The sequence below is a fragment of the Mastigoproctus giganteus genome, chromosome 13 (genome assembly GCF_048544385.1).
Source record: "Mastigoproctus giganteus isolate SK-2022 chromosome 13, ASM4854438v1, whole genome shotgun sequence".
Classification (NCBI taxonomy): Eukaryota; Metazoa; Arthropoda; class Arachnida; order Uropygi; family Thelyphonidae; genus Mastigoproctus; species Mastigoproctus giganteus.
The window spans coordinates 39028544-39052253 of NC_143587.1; the positions used below are offsets into that span (position 1 = coordinate 39028544).

Below are 23710 nucleotides of genomic sequence, written 5' to 3' on the forward strand. Positions count from 1 at the left end.
TTGCTCGCTCTCTCTAGGTTGCCACTCTAACATGCAGATTAAAAAAAAAAAAAAAAAGTCATCCAATAAATCCACAAAAGTCTTGCTAGTGTGTAAGTGACCAATCCACAAGTTCCAGTTAATATCTGGAAAGTTTAAAATCCCCCATTATAAGACATTCTGATTTACTGGACCACTTTTTCTGTACAGTTCATTATACTCATCACAGTTGTTAGGCCTATAACATATTCCTAGTGCCTTTTTTTTTTGCTTAATATATGCATCCATGTCCACTGGATGCATTTCCTTATATTTAATATGCTTCTGATATGTTGCCACTCATATATTCCCTCCCGATATGTTGCCACTCATATCTGAGTGACAACTTGTGATGTCAAGAGTTGTCTTGGATATTATGGGAATAATGTCTCTGATATTCCCGTAATCTCTATATTTGATGATTTGACCAGTATTTTAAATTCATTAAATTTATTTACTATGCTCCTGGCATTACTGTACTTACACATACCTACAACTGTTTTCACTCTTAGTGACTCTAACACAACCCATGTGTTTGCTTGTTCCACGAGGACTCCCAGCAGTCTTTGAAATCTCTCACACCTTGCTTTCTGGCTGCTGAATGTTCCTATAGTAGCAGTGGAAGAATCATGTTCATTTTTGCCTATGGCTACCGTTAATGTATTAGACTGTGTATCCCTCCAGGCTAGCAGTTTTCTGACCCACCTAACACTGCCCCAATGGCATCAGCATGCTGTTTTATTTAAGTGTATCTCATCCCTGTAGAAACAGTCTCTCCTGTTAGCAACCACAAATCATATCATTGTAATTGGGTTCATTCTGTTGTATGAGTAATTTAAAATATCTTCCCAATTTCCTATCAAAACAAAGTATAAAACATAATTTGGTCGGCTGTGAGGATATATTGAAAAATTTATGACTAGTAATTCTTTAGAGGAAACCATATCATGGAGCATGTACTTTTTTTTAAGGAGGTTTCATTTGATAAAAGATTCTTTTCAATCTGTTAATTTCCATAAATTTGAATATGTATATGGATGAACATAAGTTTGAGTCATTAGTTGTATTATCCAACATCACAGTATGCTCTGTATTTTATATAGAAATGAATTCGATTTGATGCTAAAGAGTTTATGAAGCTTACAAGCCTAGAAAAAGTTTAGCAACATTAACAGTAGAAAGATATTTTTTTTGCACTATTTATTTGCATGTAGTGTTATCATGAATTGTCTTATTTACTGATCTTTAAATAAAATGTCCTTGTTCCCTCATAGCAGGATTTGTGTTTTTTAATCTGATGATGCCATGCTGTTGTTTAATCTAACTGTTAATTGACCATTTCTTTATAGGCTAGCTGCTTTGAAACGTAGTGGAGAAGAAGACTGGAAAAGAAGAGTTCAGAAGATAAAAGAGGATGGTACCGAGGAAGATGTTAAAGCTGCTCTTATATCAAAGTTAAGGATGAGGTGAGTTATTTAATTTATTAATAGTTATTTATAGTTATTAATAGTTGTGCTCATGCTTCCTGCACTTTTATGTATTACATTACTTGTTGCCCAAGAGGCACAATATGGCCCAAGTAGCCCTTTCACCAAAAATAACAGTAATAATGACAACAGCATTTTCGCTTGTGACCATACTTATCTTGGTGATGCATGGAAGACTAAAAAGGAAAGAATTAACTTACTTTTTTTTTTCATCATTGAAGTTTTGATACTGAGTCAGCTGTCAACAAAGTTTTTATATTGTGCAAAAACAAATGTCTTACAGTTGGTTAAAACTAAATATGAATCATTACCAGGGGTAATCAGATCTGGTAATGATTCTTTTAATTTTTAATAAGTTGTAAAGAGTTTACTAACATAATTCCTGATTTCAGAAGTAATGGAATTTGCTTGGTTTTTTGATTAATGTGGATTAAATGATTTATACTTTTCCTCTAAATCAAATGGAAGTGTGACAAAGTTGGAGGATTCTAGGCATAATAAGATTTCCATGTTGAACATAAATTATAAATTGTTACGATTATATGAGAGTCAAGATGAATTATTCCCATCAGATAAGAGGAATTTCTTTTTGCTGCAAACAAGCATCATGTATGTTTTGATATCAACATTTTCTCTAGTCATGTAATTTTAATATTACTTATTTCACATGCTAAGAACACTGAGCAACAGTTTCACTCATTAAAAAAAAAAAAAAAAATTTTGCTATTAAAAGGATTTATTTAAAATGCTAATATTGCATATAGAGTATGTTTACTGTTCTTAAGTCAGAGTGTCTAGGTATAATTTATTTGCAGTGGCCACTGGCTGTTTTCAAATGTGGAAATTAATTTTGCATCTAAAAATGTTCTCTCCACTCTGTAAATTTAATGCTAATTTCAGAACTAAAATCTTCTCAGAATTTTTGTTGTGTAGTGTGTTTAATTCCAGTTATGTTGCCAATATTTTGTTACAAGTAACAGGGAATTTAGCATTCCAAAACCAGTGTACATAATTGGAGAAACCAAAGGTCAAAATTATAATGGTTGCTTGTTAGTTATTATGTACACATTCTCAGATAAACTCTTTCAGGTCTGATGGTTCGGTGGGTGAAGAGCCGATGAAAAGCCAACTAGCTTTGAAACTGTGCCAACTTGGTGGGTGCACACTGAGAATAAGTAACAACAGTCTTCTCTATTAGTGAAACGTTACTTATTCGAGGTTGTGCAATACATGGGAAACTCGTTGCGAAGGATGAGCACAATATGGGATACAGATGAAATGTCTTTCACACTACTACCGTACTTTTTCTTAAGAGTTGTCTGTGTTGTATTTACACCGATATTATATGAATAATATAATATATAGACTTAAAATATTATGCCTAGTTTCATTTATTTAAATAATAAACATTACAAAAATTTGTTCCCGTTTTAAGTGGAATTTTCTGTAAACAATTATCCTCGGATAATGAGGATCTCTGTCTGTGTGTGTAAGTAATTTTTTCCCCCCACCCTCTGCTGATGCCTTTTATATGGATATTTCTGCTGCTTATTCTTTTGAATTAGCATATTGTAATATGAGTTTGTTCTGGACTAATCTAAACCTATGCTTGAGGTAATTAGCATCCATTTAGTACGGTCTAAAGAAATTCATGTATCCAATGAATTGCATCTGTTTCATCAACCCTTTAATCATACACAGAACTAGAATATTACAGATTTTTATTAGCTTTATTGAAAAAAAAAACATTCACAAAACTCAAACTCCAAATAATGAAGCATTTATAATCAGGGCTTACACAGTTTGCCTTTTTTCATTTTGGACTTACTAATTGTATATGGTCATCTTTACTTTCTTTGGCATCATATTAACAAGCTTAAATTTTATCCCCTTCCACATAAATGTTTTTGATTGGGAGTAAGTTGTTTGTTCTAAGGTGTTTCTCAGTAAGATTAAGGTGGTGCAAGCCTCTTACATGTGTCCATATTGAATTTATCAACTAGACATATACTGTAAAGCAGTGTTTCCCGGCGCCTCCGTAGCTAGGTGGGCAGGAGCAGCAGTGCGTAGCACACGCTTCTTAATTAGACCGGGGTTCGAGCTCGTGATCACCAAATACAGAGGATGCGGAAAGGTCAGGGAATGACCATCGCATATCCCCGGAGCAATATGGCCTTAGTTGCTAATGCTCCTAAAAACCAAATAAACAAATAAGCAGTGTTTCCCAAACCTTTTTAGTCACGGAACACTTCTCATCTTACAACATATTTACAGAACACTTACGAAACAAGTTTAATGGGAACCAAAGAACTGTTTGCTAATATTTTATTACATACGACACACTGTGCATCAGGAGCATCTTTATATCCAACACATGTAAAAATTACTGTCATCATACTTTCATTTTGGTCTTTAATTAGTTGGTTCCTGTTTTTTCACTTCGGATTTTTGGGGAACAAAAGGTTGCAATTGTTCATCCTCATTTTGAAGTGGAACCATAGTGTGTTCGTTTTCATCGACCACATTTGCAATACTAGAAGTACTTGTTTCTAGAAGCGCTTGTCTTTCGAAATACTGATAATTATCAAAAAAAAAAAAAAAAAAAAAACGTTTATAAGAAGTGAGTTCAATTATGATATCGGTTTGCTTCCCCCCTCTCCTTCAACCCATGTACTTCAGGCTAAGTAGCATAGCATACAAATGGCATATAAGATCACTACATTGCTACTTTTTCGTAGATGTCATTACCTCTATGCATATTATTATTAGCAGCCAGATGGTGCAAGGAAGCCTGAGGCTTTTGCTGCGCCAGCCTTAAAAAATTTCTGAGTTACCCTGAGAGAGAGTGAGAGAGAGAGATAGAGAGAGAGAGAGAGAGAGAGAGAGAGAGAGAGAGAGAGAGAGAGGAGAGAGAGAGTGAGAGAGAGAGAGAGTGTGTATCCAGTTCAGGGACCACTGGGTGTGCCAAGCCTATACTCACTAGATGTGAGCTCTGGGGGTACATACTTAGCATAATTCTGTGCATACTTCTTAGTCTATGCAAATATATTAATAACCAAAAAAAAAAGTAAAAATTATAATGAAGAGGTCTACACTACAAATTTTTTATTATTATTTTAAATTGTTAATTACGATTTTTCACGGAACACTAGTGTTCTGCAGAACACAATTTGGGAAACGCTGCTCCAAAGAATGCTAATATTAGATGAAGATATTGACAGACTTTTAAAGAGTATGGAATTGACATTCCTTCTGCATGTGGGCATGATTCTTAAATATGTTTTTAAGTATGACACACTTAAGGGGATATTTTATTTTATATCATATCAACTTTATTATAGGAATCTCCCAGTTCATATTGATATGATTTATGAAATTTTAATGTTATTAAAAAAAAAAAGAATATTTGACACCTCAAATTGAGTTTATGAACTCAGTGCTCAAATTTATGAATTTCTCTTCTTCTGTAACTCCTAAAGATGTTGCTTTTTGAAAGTAAAATGAGTAAGAAAGAAATACATTCGGTATTTTTGTAAAATGATATTACTATAGTCTTTTGTTGTTAATATAGTACAGAAAATTCTTTAACTGATATTTGTCATAAAATTCAATACAGGAGATCATTATTAGAGCTATAAATTTCAGAAAACAAATTTTAAATAAATGAATAAATCATAACTATGAAAGCTAGAACACTTGCATCACATTAGACTGTACTCCACGTTTTTGCTACACGTCCTCCCACAATATTATACACATCGCAAAATTTTTCCTTGCCTGCAAAATGCTACCGAAAAACACATGCTGTGCATAAATTGTGTGGTTGATATTTTGGTTTCATTTATTTTTGATATATATGCTTTAAAATGTGTCTTCAATAAAGTCATGAGTGTTGTCATTAAAATTACTAAATTTGAACTCCTGGTTAAGACATCTAATGCCGACATAATAGGGCTAACGGAAACTGGTGCCAGCTGGAAATTGGGGATGATGAGTTCCACTATGCTATGTATAATGTATTTAGGAAAGACAGGGAAGATAGGAGGGGTAGTGGTATCATGCTTCTTATCAAAAGCAGCCTGAGTGCAAAAATAGCTTTTGCTGAGTCTGAAATTACAACTGCCAGCATAGAATGTGTGTGGTGTGAGTTAGTTGAGAGCAAAGGTGTAATGAGAATATGAATAATCTACAGACCAGAAGATTGTGAAGAAAACGACGAGAGTCTTTACATGCAAATGGAATGGGCAAGCAAGCACGAATGTCTTATTGTGGGTTACTTCAATCTGCCCCAGATTGATTGGGAAAGTGGGAAAATTTTTTTCTGTGCTGGCCTCAAGAACCATTGGCAGGTAGTGATCACAAAGTTGTCAGTTTAGAAGATGAAGAAAGGTGTCAGTAGTTAAAGGTAAAGGCACAGGTTTTAATTTCATAAGAGGGGACTTTGACAGTGTAAGGTGCTATATGGCATCTATTAATTGGACAGATTGCAGAGTGAGGGTGGATACACTTGAATTATGGAAAACCTGAGAGTTAGTGCAATTGCATCATTTTTTTTTTTTTTTTATGTGCAGTAAACTACCAAGATAGATGAATTGGCATATTTTAATTATACACCAATGAGCCAAAACATTATGACCACCTACCTAATATGATGTTGGTCCTCCACACGCAGCCAAAACAGCTCATACCCAACAAGGCATGGATGCTACAAGATTTCTAAATGTGTCTTGTGGTATCTGGTAACAACACATAACCAGCAGATCCTATAACTCCTGTAAGGTCCATGGTTGAGACGCCACAGATCTGAGTTGCCATTTCAACACAAACCACAGACGCTCGATGGGATTGATGTCTGGGGAATTTGGGGGCCAGGGCAATACCTGGAAGTCTTCCTCGTGTTTCGCGAACCAGTCTCAAACAATCCGGGCGGTGTGGCATGGCACATTATCCTGCTGAAAGACGGCAACACTAGAAGGGGAAGACCATTGCCATGAAAGGGTGTAACTGGTTAGCAATGATGTTTAGGTAGGCGGTAGACGTCAGAGTGCCAGGCACAAACAATGACTAGACCCAGGGTATCCCAGCAGAACATCATCCAAGACATTTTAGTGACACTGCCGCCACCGGCTTGTTTTCGTCCCATGGTGCATCCAGGTGCCATCACTTCCCCAGGTAAATGACACACATACCCGGCCGTCCACGTGGTGCAACAGGAAACGTGATTCATCAGACCACACCTTATTTCAATCACTCTAGGTCCAATGTCGATTCTAGAATGCCCATTGTAGCTGCTGTCGCCAGTGAACCGTAGTTAGCACAGGCACTTGGAGCAGCCTGTGGCTACGCAGCCCCATTTTCAGTAGGGTTCGATGTACTGTGTGTTGTGACACATTACTCCCGTCACCAGCATTTCAGTTACCAGTGAGTTGCACCACAGTTACCTTTCTGTTACCACGTGCCATCTGGGAGAGCCTTTGCTCACCTCGAGGATTGATGAGTCGTGGTCATCCAACACATCACCGATGGTTAGTGGGTTCCCCCTCCTCGGAACACTTTTGGTAGGTACTAACCACGTCTGACCATGAGCACCCCACCAGCCGTGCTGTTTCAGATATGCTCTGACCTAGTCGTTGCCATTACAATTTGGCCTTTGTCAAACTCGCTTAAGTCCGCTGCCTTACCCATCTGAAGAACAAGAGTAACACTGATTAATGGAGCTCAGTATCAGGTGTTTTTTATACCATGCCCTGACCCACGCACAAGCCATAGTTCACTTGCAGTTGCTTTGATTTGCATAATGGCTCAGTGGTCATAATGTTTTGGCTCATTGGTGTATCTTATATTGTGAATACTTTCACGAGTTGCCACAATATTGCACTATTTTGAATGGAGAAGACTAATGTTACTTATTCTTGGCAGCCAACATCCTAACGGCACTGTTTCAAAGCTTTTTGAATGTGTCATCGGTGAGCGGGTAGGCACCCTTGTGTTGCAATAGTGACAACCGAGTTATGAAGTATAACTCAACAATATGAGAGATGCCTGATGGTGTTCAATAGTTTAAACTAAAAGGCATCTTTATGGTTAGAGCCTTAGACTGTGAAGGAGTTTACTGAATGGCCAAAAAGCCTTGAAATATTGACATCTTGGTGGCAATATCCACCGAGAATAAGTAACATTTGTCTCCTCCATTGGCGAAGCGTTACTTATTCGAGGTATAATTAAAACTATGCCAATATGAGATATAATTAAAACTATGCCAATTCATCTACCTTGGTAGTTTACTGTGTATAAAAAATGATGCAATTAACTCCTTCATAGTCTAAAATGTCTTTTATGGAATACCTTTTAAAGCAAAAATCACAGAAGCCATGAATCCGTACATACCATTAAGAAAATGTTGCAGGAGCAGGATCCCGAAATGGATGAATCCAGAGTTGGCCAGTGAAATGAAGCAGAAAGAGATAACATGGGACTGTTATATAGAGATGAATAGTACTGAAGCCTACAACAGTTACAAGTTGATTTGTAATAGTACCACAGATAAAGTTAGAGAGACCAAGACTGTGTATGAGAAAGCACTGGCTAAGAGAGCAAAGAATTGGGACAAGGAAGAAAAAAGTGAATCAGATTGGACCTTTGTGCACTGGATGTGTGAAAGTCTTAGACAATCCAGCTGATGTTGCAGATGAATCAAACAGGTAATTTGCATCTTTCTTTACTGAAGAAAGATTCCATGCTGAGAAGAGGCTGTCGAGTGAGACTGAGTCATATTAAATTAGTGATTTCGAAATTACAGATGACTGTTTATTAGGAAATCTTTTGAGCATAAAGGCAAGTAAGGCTCCCAAAGTTGATGGTATATACCCGGTAGTTTATAAACCGGCCTCCGTAGCCGAGTGGTCAGGAGCGGGAGTGCAGTAGCACACGCTCTGAGTAGACCAGGGTTCAAGCCCCTGACTGCTGAATACGGTCGATCTGCCAACCCACATTGGACCAGCGTGGAAGATTATGGTCCATTTCCCTCAGCATGAATTGTTGAGGAAGCTTCCATCCTGCAGTGGGTTGATAATGACTGCACTTTACTTTTACCCGGTAGTTTTGAGAGAGGCCACCAGGAAGTGTACTGTACCATTGAAGTTAATTATGAGAACATCTTTAGACTTAGAGATTCATTTGGATTGGAGAAGTGCCAACATATCACCTATACATAAAGGCGGTTCTAAGAGAGAATTTGGTAACTACAGACCAGTTAGTCCGACTTCAGTGGTATGGAAAATCTTAGAAACAATGATTGAGTGCAATCCAGGGACATTTAGATAAATATATCATTCTGAATAACACACAACATGGTTTTGTTAAGGAAAAAATCATGTTTAACTAACTTAAGCTATTTTGACACAGTTACTCGTGAACTGGGTAAAGAGAACAATTTCAACAGTTTATTTGGATTTTAGCAAAGCATTTGGCTTGGTCACTCGTGAGAAGTTACTATACAAGCTCGAACAGTTTAGGATTACTGGTAAGGTTCTAAGATGGTTTACTGCATGGTTGTAGGGCAGAAGGCAGAGGGTTGTGATTGTTAGATATTCTTTGGACTGGTATAAAGTCAAAAGTGGAGCCCACCAGCAATCAGTTCTTGGACCAGTGTTGTTTCTGATTTTCATAAACAACATCGACAATGAATAGAAGCCTTGAAACCAATTTTCACGATGTAAAGATTGGTAGAGTAGTTAATGATCAATACCAAGCAAAGCTTGTTATTGATCATTAACTACTCTTCAGGATGACTTGAACAGGCTGCAAGAATGGTCAGAAAAGTGGTATGTTTAAATTTAGCAAAATTCAAGGTCTTACACTTGGGAATAGCAACCCAAAAATAAATTGCACACTTGGTTGGGTTGAATTAAAAAAAGTAGAGGAAGAAAGGGATCTGGGAGTTATAATACGGGCAGATATGAAGTTTTCTGAGCAGTGCAAACAGGCAGCCAGAAAAGCCCATGGTGTTCTCTCAATGATTTATTGAACATTATCCTATAAAAATATGGAGGTCATAGTCCCACTGTTTTCAAGTATCTAGATCTCATCCGAAAAAAAGACATTGATCTCTATAACAAGCTACCTTCACGGATAGTTGAGGCTGATAGTTTGAATCAATTGAAAGGTCAACTGGATAGTTACTTGTGTGAGGAGGGAAGCAAATAATTTACATTTTCTTTTCTTTTTTTCTGTCTGACCAGTGCAGCAAAAGTCTCTGGCTTCCTTGCACTATTACTAAATTGTTAACATTTTTAAAAAATAATATAAATGTTATCAAAAAAATAATCCTGGTACAGTCAGTCCTCGTATAGCACGATAGTTGCGTTCCTAGAAACCCTCGTGCAATGCAAAATCGTGCAATATAAACAACAGGCCCTATGGGAAAAATGGGGTTAGGTGCCGACCACCCAAGATTGAACACACATTTGTAACCAAAACATTACCAAACACAATAAATAATCGTAATAAAATACTTACGCATTTTATTACAACTATTACGTAATTAAATATTGCTAATGCTTTTACTTCTATCGTAAGCAAACTTGTTTTTTGTTTGATTTTCTATCCAAACAGTTGACAGGCATTTCATTTCTTCCAATTCTTTGTGTCTTAATCTAATGAATTTTAATTACACTTTGAGTTGTTCCTGCTATGAAAGTTGTTTTTATTTTCTCTGCATTCTTTTTAATTCTCGGCGTTGCCTCATTTAGGTCTGCAGCACGTGCAATATCACATGGTCTTTCATTTCGCTCAAAGCGTTTCACAATTTCATAGTTTTTCTCTATCGACAGAGGCGGACTGGCCGTAAGCCTTACCGGGGAAACCCGGGTAGGCCAGAGGCCGGTGTGATTTTGGCCATAAACCATAGTATGAGGCCACTATAAATTTTCCCGGGTAAGAATTTTTGATCCAGTCCGCCTCTGTTTATCGATATTGCTTTTCTTTTTCTCTCTGAATCTGCAGTATCTTCACCAGGACGCTTCCTTTTCACGCCTTTTAAGTATTTTACTCATTTTTAGGGAATAAAGCACAATTACAAAATGAGGAGGCACGCTTGATACACATAAACAAAGCTGCGCGCATGTAGCAACTGAATAAACAACACCGTAAAGGCTGAGATACACTATTAACACCTCACATTTTACTAAAGCACATTTCTAGAGGTTACTACCAAAAAACAATTTCCAGTTGCGTTTCTGCTAGTGGAATCTGTTATAAACTGGTAGTAAACTTGATCTAATTGCATTTGCGATTATACCGATAGCTGGAATTGTGTTGGTTTTTACGTTATTATGGTGAAATGTGTTTCCCCTTCACCGATATAAAAAACATAAATACATTTTCAGAATCTTCTCTTCATTCCTGTTGTGTTCGGTTGGGGTGATTCTGCGTTCGACTGCCATTTCTTGTAAACACAAAGGTGAATCGTGCATAAGCGAATTCGGTTAGTGTTATATAAGATATCGTTCCCCTATTTATAAATCGTATATGATCGAATTCGTGTAGTGTAAACACGTGTTATACGAGGACTGACTGTATGTTCTGTGTGATTTTTTTTTTTTTTTTAAATCTTTTGCTCTGTTTTTAACTTTATATCATTTTGCATGATATATATATATATATCGACTCTAGTAAATAAACTTGTATTCCCAGCTGAACAGATTTTTTATTTTATAACAGCGATATGTGCCACTTCCACTTCCGTCTAGCATTGCTGATCGTTTAAATCAATTAGAAGAATCCCGAAGTCAGTGGAGAAATAGAGTTGAAGAGAAAGATGCAACAAAGTTTACTGTAGCTGGAAAGATGGGGCAAACACCACTAGCACCTCACGAGAGTCCTCTTTTAGAAAGAAAGAAACGTACTCCTAAGCCTGTAAAATTTCGAAGTAAAACTGGTAAGGTTTTATTTGCTGAGCATCATAGGTGTAGTCCATTATTTAAAGTGCCCATTAATTCAGTAGATAATAAGATTCACACCTATATGAATTGCATAATCTAATGTACTATTGAAAACATTATGCAGTGGAGTAAACATTTTGTATATTTAAAGAAAATAAATAACTTAAAACATTGAAAATTGTAACTCATGTATGATTCATTCATTTATTTTCTTTATTTCATCTAAGTAATTTTCCAGTTCCTCATTAAATTTGCATAAACTTTCCAGTTCCATAAGATTAGTTGAATTTTTTCTTATTTACGTTAGTGGGTTACATTCTGACTAAAAGCAATTAGTCTTACATGTATTTTGCAGTTAACTTTTTCTAATTTAAATCTAACCCTCACCCCCAGTTTTCAGTTTAATTAACCATTTTAAAACACACCATAATGAAGTCACTATGAAACTACCTAATGTCCTACAGCAGTGGTTCCCAACCTGTGCTCCGCGGCCGCTCGAGGAAAATAAAATAGCTAAAAATTGAATGAAATTAAAGAATTAGAAACATAAATTAGAAAACTATAAATCACATTCTGAATAAAAATTTGCCAAGTTGAATTTTGCGCATTCTCTAGCAGGCGACTTTCAGTCATTTTGCTGCCATTAGCTTCAAAATTATTGTAGTACGAGACGGACAGACGACGATGAGGCAGAGTGGAGCACCGGCACAGGGGCTCCTCCATACAAATCAATTCTAAAAAGGGGTCTGCGAGTCAAAAAGGTTGGGAATCACTGTCCTACAGAATGAAGTCTGTTTCTGTTTAAAAAAAAAAAAAAAAGAGGTATATTTTGTTCTTTGGCTAATTTTCTGTTCCTATTCACTGCATTCGGATCTATATCTTTTCAAAATTTCAGTTTTCAAACCTTTAAGGGAAGTTTGATAACTGTGGATTATAGAAGTGTTCGCATTTTTAGATGTTAGATATGCATAAAACACTTGTTGTGTTTGCCGTGTCTGTCTGTCTGTCTGTCTGTCTGTCTGTCTGCATGTAATAACTTTAATCCTAATGGATGGATTTTTAAAATTTTATATTTGGCTTTTTTCTGTAAAAAGAAAGCTGTTCCAAATTTCATTAATATTGGACCAATAGAAATCCTGAAATTATTTCTTTGTGTCCTTCCATCTGCATGTAATAATTCAACTATCAGTGTATGGATTCTTGTGAAATTTTATATTTAGTTCTTTTAAAGAGACTTGTTGTGCCATCCAAATTTTTGTTGAAATGAGACCAGTAGAAGCCTACCAGTTAGCATTTCTTTGTCCATCCATAGTTAATTACTTAACTTGCAATAGATTGATTTTTCATGAAATTTTGTCTGGCTGTTATTGAATATATATATTTTTTTGTTGTTGAGCCATCCCAAATTTTGCTAAAATTGAACCAGCAGAAATCCAGAAATTATTTATTTTTTCATACATGTCACATAGGCTGTGCATCTACTTATAATAAAATCTTTGTAAAATAATAAGAGGAGTTTACCTCAATATAGTACGTAGAACACTTCCATATGATACTCTCCAGAGAATAAAAAATAATTAAAAACCAATTTAACACAATTTAAATCAATTTAACGCAATTAAAAAGAATCTAACGAAAATATTCAAAACAATTTTGAATATTTTCGTTAGATTCTATTTGATTTTTAATTGCTTTAAATTGTGTTAAATTGGTTTTTAATTATTTATTTTTTACTCTAATGTAAGTTTTCGATTTTTTCATTTTAATTTCTGGAGAGTATCATACGGAAGAGTATCATACAGAACATATAGAGTATTACAGCTCTGATTCATACTATTTATATTAAAATCATGTGCATATACCGTAAATAGCTGAAGTCACTGGATATTATGTTTGTTGCCATGTGCTGATTGCACAATTGAATGGACAATATGAGAGATGCACAGAAATGAAATGCTCTTAGTTTGTGCAAAAATATCTTTGCTTTTTTGTTCTCTTTTTTATTTATTTTTTTTATAAAACATGAATTATTACTATTTGCTAGCATGCCTAAAATTTAATGCACTGCGTACATTAACTTATTTATGAATTATTAAGTCTTGCGGTAGAAGCATTTGCCAAAGAATTTCTAATGCTTTTGTAATTGAATTTAATTTATCGTTGTTGAAAGATTAGTTTTAGTGTCATATATATTTAATGGACATTAAAATGTTAAGTTGAGAAAGATGATGTAAATAGATAATTTGTTTGTTAATAGAACTTCCTGATGTTTTTGAGTTAATTCGAATTAACAAAACCTAAATTATGTTACTTCATTGTATTTTAACCATGCTTTACTAAAATAAAAAGTGGCTACCTGTATTAGAGGAAGTGGTAGACTTATGACAACATGCGGTTTGCTACTTGTGCCATTACTGAACCCTGTGTTAAATACAGTCACCAAGTAATGAAAAGTTTGTTGACAGAAAGAGAATAGCGAGAGTTAGAGGGAAAAAAAAAAAAATGGAAAAAAGTTGCTATAATGGTTAATACTAGTGTTTAAAAGTGATAACAATGAAAAAAAGATATTTGTACTTTTGCAAGATTTATTAATGAGTGCTAATAGTGAAACTGAAAATGAGGTGATAGAAACAAGGCCAATCATTTGAGCAACCTGAGCATATAAAAAAAATTAAAAATGTACATAATGTGAAATCCGAAGATGTGTCAGAAACAAAATTTGATTATTTAAATATTTGTTTATTTAAGAAAATAAACAGAATAGCAACATGTACCTTTGGTTGTAGTATGCAGTCATTATTCTTGTAATGTACATTACATATTTCCTCCTTGATTTTAATAAATTGAAATATAACATCTATTTAATGTTTCTGCTGTGGTTTATATATTTGGTTTTTTATTATCAAGGTACATGATAACAAAAAAACAAGCTTTTCAAAAAAGCAATGACTTTTGTTTGTTCACAGTGCCTAACATGATTTCTGCATGTGATGCTTATAAACCTTAAACAGTACTACAAGTGCCTTGCCATAATGCAATTAGGTGGTCTGTATATGAGTGGTATAAAAGTAAAACACATGAAATTAACTGCTTAGTTGACGTAATGATTGAACTCTGGGCTATTAGCAGCAATTCTTCATTTTTATTTAAAGCTTGGTACACATTTTTACTTCGTTTTCCTTGTGCTGGCGATCAGTTTATGTACATGGAATAATTTTTTGATAAAATTGAGTTCTGATTTACAACTCAGCCCAAAAGTAAGTGTTTATTCTTAGTTATGAATTCTAGACTTTTACTTTTCAACTATTATTTACAAAATTTTAGAATGTTGAGGATTTCAGAATGTTGTTATTTCATCATTCAAAAAATTACGGCACATTGAATGAATCCCCTCAAATAGGTGACAGTGAACTTAAACAGAGAACTTTTCTGTGCATCTGTCATATCGGCCACTTATTCCTCTAATCAGTGCCCTGCAGCAAGCATAATAATCCAGTGTTTGTCTACAATTCAACTAAAATATGGATAACCTATGTCATATGTATTTAAAAAAATAATAAATTATAATTGCTGGATTTTTATTTGTCTGATTTTAATGAAATTTTGGATGCTGTGACAAATATTTCTAAAAGAGCCAAATATGTAAGTTCATGGAAACCCACCCACTAGGAGTTGGGTTGGTAAATGTGGACAGCCAGGCTTACATGGTGAAGACAATAGTCACTTTACGCATGTACAAACTTTCTGAAGGGTAATATTTAATTTTATTTTATTATTTTTTTATTTATGGTTATTTTGTGAAATAATAAAAAGACATTATGTACCTATAGCTGTTTTATTTATTTTCATTTTTCTTTATCTAGTGAATTTTTTTTTTTTTTTTTTTCAGTATAAATAAAATACTTTCAGCAGTAAGTAAAGTATTATCTCTTTAAGATCACAGTATATCTCAAGATATATTGTAACGTGATGTCGGGGAAATATTTTACAAGAAAAATGGTTTCTTTTAAAATATTTCTGTTGCTGGAACTCCCAAATAATCTTAAGAGCTGAAAGGCAGATCTAAATTTAAGGAAGGACTAGATATATATATATATACAGGGTTATTTCAAATGACTATATTTTTGAAGTTTACAAATACAGAGTGATTATGATACATCATCCAAAAGAAAAACTGTCCTAGTTTTGTCTCTCACCTTATAAGTGTTCTGTGTGACTTCCCATTGTTACACGAGCAACGTTGAGATGATATTCGAATTCCTCCCATACTCTCTCCAACATGTCCTTTGTCACTGACTCCGTAGCAATAACAATGTGCAATGCTTTTTTTTTTTTGAGCTCATCCAGGATTGTGGGCAACCTTGGCATGTACACAGCATCCTTAATGTACCCCCAAAAGAAGTAGCAGCATGGTGTAAGATCCGATGACCAAGGGGGCCAGCTGTAGAGCACAAAGTCATGGGGTCGACTGGGACCAATCCAACGGCGAGGGAGCACTTCGTTGAGGGAACGGCGGACATCCAAATGCCAATGAGGCAGCGCCCCATCTTGCTGGAAAATGTAGTCGCCAGAATCTTCGTTCAATTGGGGAAATAGCCAGTTCTGCAGAATATCCAGATAGGATCGACCACTCACTGTATTCTCCATGAAAAAGAAAGGGCCATAAACCTTTTCCTAGGAAATGGCACAGAAGATGTTAACTTTAGGTGAGTCGCAGTCATACTCGATTGTTGCATGTGGGTTTTCCATGCCCCATATGCGAAGGTTGTGACAGCTCACCTTGCACTTAAATGAAAAGTTGCTTCGTCACTGAACACCAAGCGGAGAGCAAAATCGTCATCCTCCATAGCCTTGTGCATGAGATGGCAGAAGTTTGGTCAGTTTAACTTGTCCCCTGGCCTTAGAGCCTGCAACAGATGTAACCAGTATAGTTTCATAATCAAGCGGCGTCTAAAGACAGCCCAAACAGTCGTCTGAGGAATTCCCAGTTCTCGACCAGCACGGTTTGTTGTCTTCCTCAGACGTGCAGTTGTCCTGTGCTCTTGCCTTTACACAAACATCCTGTTTCCTCGAACTGCTGATACCACTGACGGATGCTCTGAGCACCTGGTGGATCAGTTCCGTAACTTCAACGAAACTGCAGCACACAAAAAGTTTGAGGTGTGAATCTGCAGTTTTTGAGGTTGCCATTTTCTCACAGACTGTCTGTTGCAGAGCTACAGTGACAGTGGAGCTGTCTCGTGGTGACCTAAAACTCATAATTTCCTTTTTCATTTGGTGTATGCCAAGTTAATACATGGTTGCTAGGTACAGAATTATGCTCATTTGAAATTGGATGAATCATTTTGAATAACCCTGTATATTAGATATGTCTAGATATGTATTATATTAGATATGTAATCACTAAAGGACATTATATGTGAATTTTATAAATTAACTAAAAAATTGAGGGAGACACTTCATTGATGTTAACGATTTTCAGTTTATTGATACTGCTTTCAAGGTACATGAACCTCTGCCCAATACTATCAAAACTTCTGGTCTTTGTTTAGACTATTATGTAGTTATTTTGGCCAATGGAGAGGCTGAGTATTCCATCAGAAGTGCTCTTGCATGACTTAGAATAAGTTTCAAATGAGGGTAGATATGAATGTTCATGCCCACCTGCTGTATCACAATCAACTGATCAAATAGATGCTTAAATGAAATCCCTGGTCATGTTGGAATTGCTGGAAATGAATATGCCGACCTAGCTGCCAAAACTGCTACAGATCCTATAGATCAATCCTTTAGTATATTGGTCTCAGATTACAAATTAATCATAAAGAAGCAATGTCTTGAACAATGACAACATGTCGGGCAAAGTCAAGTTGGTAACAAACTACTCTGTATAAAGAAAGATCTCATAGGCCATACAAATCTAACACATTTTAATCTGCTTGCAGGCACTGATCCACCACAGTGCACAAACTGCAACACCCAGCTCACTGTCCACCATGTACTCATTAATTGCTCCAAATACAATAGTGACCGACAATCTCATTTTCCACGACAAACACTTCTTTCAGTATTACTGACCTCCTAGCAGATATGCCACACATGGCCAAAATTTTTACTTTCCTCAAAGTGATACAGCTGTAAAACACAGTGTAAACTTCAGTGACATTTATATAGATACTGTATTCATATTACTATAGTTAGGAGCATTATGGCCTTGTGCTCTAGAGCCTACAAACAAACAACTTAAATGAAATAAATATTAATATGTGGTATAATGATTTAAAGTATTTGCAGTTCAACATTTTAATGCTTTTTAACTGTTTACATCCTTGCATGAATTTGTCAGTATTGATAACTGCTGTGTGCACATTTCATCTCATGCTGCCACCATATCTTTCCTGCTGAGAGAGAGGGGGAGGGGGGAGATGTTATTTTGGTTGGACAGCAATTACATATTCTAGATCAGTGGTTCCCAAACTACTGAGATCTATCGACCCTTTCAAAAATCAAAAGTTTGTGGACCCATATATATAGGCATAAAGGTGTGTGTGTGTAGACCCATATATATATATATATATATAAAATATTACTAGTATAAAAGACATTAAGTAGATGAACTTTATGCATGGAAAAGAACTATTGAAAATACGGTGTACCCTGGTAGCGATATGTGTTGTGAACGAAGGTGGGAAGCAAGGAACCGGAAAAATAATTGTAACGATAGAAAAGTAAACCAAAAGAATATTTTTGAAGAGACGACCTAGGTGGAGATAGCATTGCAGAGTCTTTCATAATTTTTGTCTTCATCAGAGGTCATCCACCAAAATCAGGGTCATAGCAGTGACCCTGATCCATAATTCACATTATTGTAACTCTGTCTTATCTAATCTTACTTCTCTATTGTTTTATTCTTGATGATTATATATATATATATATATACAGTGAAACTTCCCTTTAACGGACAGCCATGGGGAACGAAAATGTGTCCGTTAGAGAGAAGTGTCTGCTAACAAGAAGTCTGAGGGAGAAAAAAAAAAGAAAAAGAAAAATCGTTAAACGTTTAATGTAAAATTAAATTAAAATATATACAGATGTAAAATTAAATTAAAATATATACAGATTTTGCACACTATTTTTGTAAATAATAGTGTGCAATGTATACAATTGTGCTATGCATATTATGACTTTATCTTAAGAAAAATACATACAGTAATCACTTATTTTCTTCTGCACCTTCTTCTTCCGGCTGATAATTTTGTTTTCAACATTTGTTTGGAGTGAAGAAACCATCGAAAGTCCTTCAGTATCTTCTTCAGCGGCGAAAACATTTTTAAACGATTGATTTGTATGAGCGCTTCTATTTTCATCGTTGGTTCGTCGTTAATATGTTCTTCGACAGAATGACCTCCTTCCATTTCTTCATCCTCATGAGGAACTTCTTGAAAAATATCGATGATAATGTTGTTTATATCTAGAGCACCATCTTCTGTAGTGAGGTTTGAGTCTATATCTTTGTAGCCAGGGTCACTTGTAGCGGAAGTATCATACATTATCAGTAGATGTTGAAGTTCTTGTTCTTCTTGGTACTCCACATTGCTGTTCACAACTTCAATTTTTGCGTTTGAGAAGCCAGACTTTACAAAACAGTTTGTTTTCTAATTGCGTTTACTGAAGAGGAAATCCATTGAATCGCATCTAGGATGCTGATTTTCTTTGCAAGGTCACTCGCACATGTTACATCGTTCATGTTTGCAATGAGATGTCTTAAAACATGTTTTCTGTAGTGAAGTTTAAAATTTTTTATTATCCCTTGATCCAAGGGCTGACACTCTGCAGATGTGTTTGGTGGCAGAAAAACGATTTGAATGTTGGACAATTCAATGTGCGGGTGAGATGCAGCATTATCCATGAAAAGAATAATTTTTCTGTTTTGACGAATCATGTTTTGGTTAAAGTGACTTATCCTTTCGCTCATGATATCTCGTGTCATCCACGCTTTTTTATTAGACTTCCAGTCAACATCCAAAAGATTCAACTTTATGCCCTTGAAACAACGAGGATTTTGTGGGTTTCCTATAACAAGAGGTTGTTCAAAGTCTCCCAGAATATTTGTACACAATAGTACAGTCAAGCGTTCCTTAGAAATTTTTCCGCCCTGGCACTTTTCGTTTTTTAGACTCGTGTTTTCAGGAAGAGCTTTAAAAAAACAACCCTGTTTCGTCACAGTTGTAAATATCCTTAGCTTCAAAATCACAACATAAATCTTCCGATTTGACGGTCCACTCTGTTACAACAAAGTGGAATTTCTTGGAAAAATTTCCAAGAAATTTTATGCCGAGTTTTGAACTTGTCTAGCCATCCCACAAAAGCGTTGAACTCATTTACTCCCATAGATTTCGCAACCTCCAAAGCCTTTTCCCTAATAATAGGCCCATTAATGGGAATTTTTTTAGCACGTGTGCGACAAATTTGAAGTACAACAGTTTTCGGGAATGATTTTGAACGTGATCATTTACGTGTTGCCAAAATTGTTTGAGCACTTCATTTTTTTTCTTTAGGATGTTGCTTACCTGTGTCTTCCCGATTTTGAATTTTACAGCGAGATTGCGAACACTTTTTTTGCCGATCATACGCATTAATGAGTTCGACTATCTTTTAAAGTTAAATGTTTACGAGAAGACATTGTGCACTTCACACGACACTGAACAAAACTGAAAACTGAAACTGAAAAGACGAAAGGCCGACCATATTCCCTCCCCCTCCCTGCACACACCGAATTCATCAGAAGTTTTACGTGCCTTAAAATTCTTGAAAAAGGGTTTAGAACTGCGACGTAAACCTTGATAAAATTCAGAGAATCGGAAATAGAAAATAAACACACGATTGAGGCAATACGTGGAAGAAACTTTCCTAGAAAAAGGGCCGTGAGCTCGCCCGCTGTCCATTATGGGGAGATCAAATTAAGTGCTAATCTAAACGAAACAGTGCAGATTGCCTGTCCGCGTCCGTTACAGAGAATGTCCGCTAGACAGAAGCTGCAAACACGTTAAAACCAATGGAGGTGAGTTGGGGAATTTGAAAATGTCCGTTGTAGAGAGATGTCCGTTAGGAGAAGTTTCACTGTGTGTGTGTGTGTGTGTGTGTGTGTGTGTATATATATATATATATAGGGGCATTTCACTGTGTGTGTGTACACTGGGTTTTCAAAAAAGAAAATTCAAAGTTTTATGTTTAAAACAACTCAACTTTATTCTTATTTTTACATAAATATGTAATAAAAACTTTATTTATCATCAATTTGCTATATATAGAATGAATAATTTGACCAGTTCCAGAGGGTCTGTTCTGCGGATCCCCTGAAACTGGTCTACAGACCCCTAGGGGTCAGCAGATCCCAGTTTGGGAAACACTGTTCTAGAGCACTACAGACAAAACTCTTTCCAGCTTTAATTTTGCAGTGAGGTAGCTGATGGGTTCCTCTTGTAGAAGAATACCCATGCATTTCGTTAGGAAGGTTCTAGACTTTTTGTTAATTCCCATCAACTGTGCAATATTTGTTTACATTTGCATTAGTGGTCAGAAAAGACTAGCCATGGCTGCAGACAAATGCAGACTACCTGTTTTTGTAATCATATAAAAAATGTCTTTTTTCCATCTTGGTCATATATGTTTATTCCAGGTAAAATATTGCCATAGATATAATATTGGAAAATTTTAAGCTTTGTTTTAATATTAACAGTGGGTAATTATAGAAGAAATGAAGTTAATTTCACTTTGTGTTATTGCTTTTGTTTATTTGATTTAATTTATTTTATTTTTTTTTACAGCCGAACTACAGGCAACACCGGCAAATGCTATATCTGCATTACCACCACTTCCCACACCTCTTTCTAAAAGCAAATCCACTCCAAATACTCTGAGATGTAAGTAATGGCATATTCAATATTACATTTATTATGTTTATTCTGTAATTGAAAGTTATCAATTGAAAATTAACTTGAATTAGTTATCTAATAAACACAATTATACCCCTTCAGCTAATGTGAATTTCTCTTTATGCCTTGATTCAACAACAAATATATTTTTCACCTAATGTTTTTTTGCAAAATTGGCTACATTCTTCAGTTCATGCACCAATATTTTTATACTGAATAGGTTTCTCTCTTCTGTAAAAATGAAAATATTTTATTTACTCTGTGCATCCTTAACACAATAGCAGTCATGCAAGAAAATACATGCAAGTTTTTTTCTTGCATGTTTAAAATAGTTCAGTAGCCTTAAATAAGCTAAACAAATTAAGAACAAAATAACACAATTTTGATAATATATACTTGGGTTCGAGCAAAGCATTCGGCATGTACCATATGGGAGGTTGTTATACAAGCTGGAGTCTGTTGGGGTCACGAGCATGATCCTGAAGTAGATTAAGGAATGGCAGAGGGTTGTTGTATTTGGCCATTCTTCAGAATGGGCCAAATTTATAAGCAAATTCCTGTGGTCACTATTTTTGTGTGATCTTGAATGAGAATGATATAGATGAAGGAATAAAGGGTATGGTGTTAAAAATTTGCAGAAGTTATATAAGGGCTGGGAGGGTGGTTAACAGTGCAAGTCAGAAAGAGATTCTTAAAAATGATTTGAGCAAGCAGCTAGATGGTTACAGAAGTGTAAGGTATGTTTTAATTGCTCCCAAATGTAATTTCCTGCATTTGGGAAATAACAAGCTTAGAATAACTTGTATGCTAAGTGGGGTGGTGCTGAAGGGTATAAATGAGGAAAGAAACTTCAGTGTTTTGATACAAATAGACATGAAAGTTAGATGCAATATAAGCATGCACAGTGATCAGACTGCATTTGGAATATTGTGTTCGGGTTCAGAGGATGCATTTAAGAAAAGTGTTAAACTTCTTGAAAGAATATAAAAATTTGTGACCCATTTAATGTGAAAAGCAAATGGTTGTCCATATGAACAGTGATCAAAGGTGTGTACAGAGCTTGGAAAAATCTTGTTGTGGTGGTGAGGAGGGGGATTGAGGTGTGTAAGGCTTTGGGGAGGGATGGAGGAGAAAATTGAACAATGGCAAAATTTTCATATTTGAGACAATCTAGGCAGCATAAATATAAACTATTGGGGGAACCAATAGGACAAACTTCAGGAAGTTTGTTTGGTCAGTCATTGTTGCCAAACTTGCTTTTCCTTGGTGGTTGAGGTTGACAGTCTAGTGAGGTTTCAAGAGTAACTAGATCAATATTTTCTACCAGTGTGAGGAATATGATAAAAGAGATATGTTGTTATAGACAAAGGATTTCTTTTCTTTTTCTTCCACCTTTTCTGATGTTGGAAAAGCCAGCTTCCATGCATCTTATGGGCTATGCCAATGCCAAAAATATGCTTTATCAGTATCCATTAGGAATGCAACCCAGTATGCTTATGGGGAAAAAATTGCAACTAGTGCAAGTTTTTCCAAGAACATTGTTGAAGCATGTATATTTTGCAGCTATTTGCATATTGTCACCCTAATTAGAAAACCTCGTAACTCCAGTAAACCATTTATCTTCAAGTAAAACCATGTAACTCCAATAACTTAATTAAAAAAAAAAAAAAAAAAACAATTTAGTCTATAGAAGTAAAACCAGCACCTAAAAATTATAAACTACGCAAACTGAGAGAATAAATGTGGTCGCAGGTTATTTAATAAAATACTTTTTGTGTCTCCTGTAAAATCAACATTTTTGGAGTTACAAGGTTTTCTAATTAGGGTGATGATATTTCAGTTGCATTTCTCAATTTCTATTTTAATACCTGCTTGCCTTGCATAATATTGGTCTCCTTCAGCATACTAAAATTTACTCTAAAATTTCCTATTATTTTATTTTATTTTTTAAGGAATGGATGAGTTACTAATAGGCTTTGGCCCCGGCTGCCAAGCGATCTTCCCTGCGACTTATACTGCAATTATTATATTAGAGAGATAAGCTTTTCACTTTGAGTTCACACGTTTTTTCTTCCGTTATTCAAATATATAATAAAAGTTCTCTTTCTTAAAGCATAAGGAAGAAGTTTCAGAAAGGAAATAACCTTTCTTAATTTTTCTGTGTACTAACCTTCTATTTTACTCGCTTGGTCACTTGGTGGCACTACTCCCACCTCCCCATGGCGGGGCTGGAACTGGGTGAAAGACATCACCCAGGACTAAAAGGAGTTGAAAATGGACCAAAAAACTAACACAAGATTGGAGAAATTTAACTCCAATAAATGTGATG

At 35.5% G+C, this 23710-nt stretch overlaps 1 protein-coding gene across 1 annotated transcript in view; it reads left to right on the forward strand.

Annotated features, from left to right (window-relative positions):
- Positions 1-23710, forward strand: part of LOC150075981 (uncharacterized) — a 701253-nt gene that overhangs the window by 550599 nt on the left and 126944 nt on the right. Inside the window, 3 exon segments of the mRNA XM_090387465.1 lie at positions 1368-1488; positions 11226-11442; positions 21274-21369. Coding sequence (XP_090243591.1) covers positions 1368-1488; positions 11226-11442; positions 21274-21369 — 434 coding nt within the window.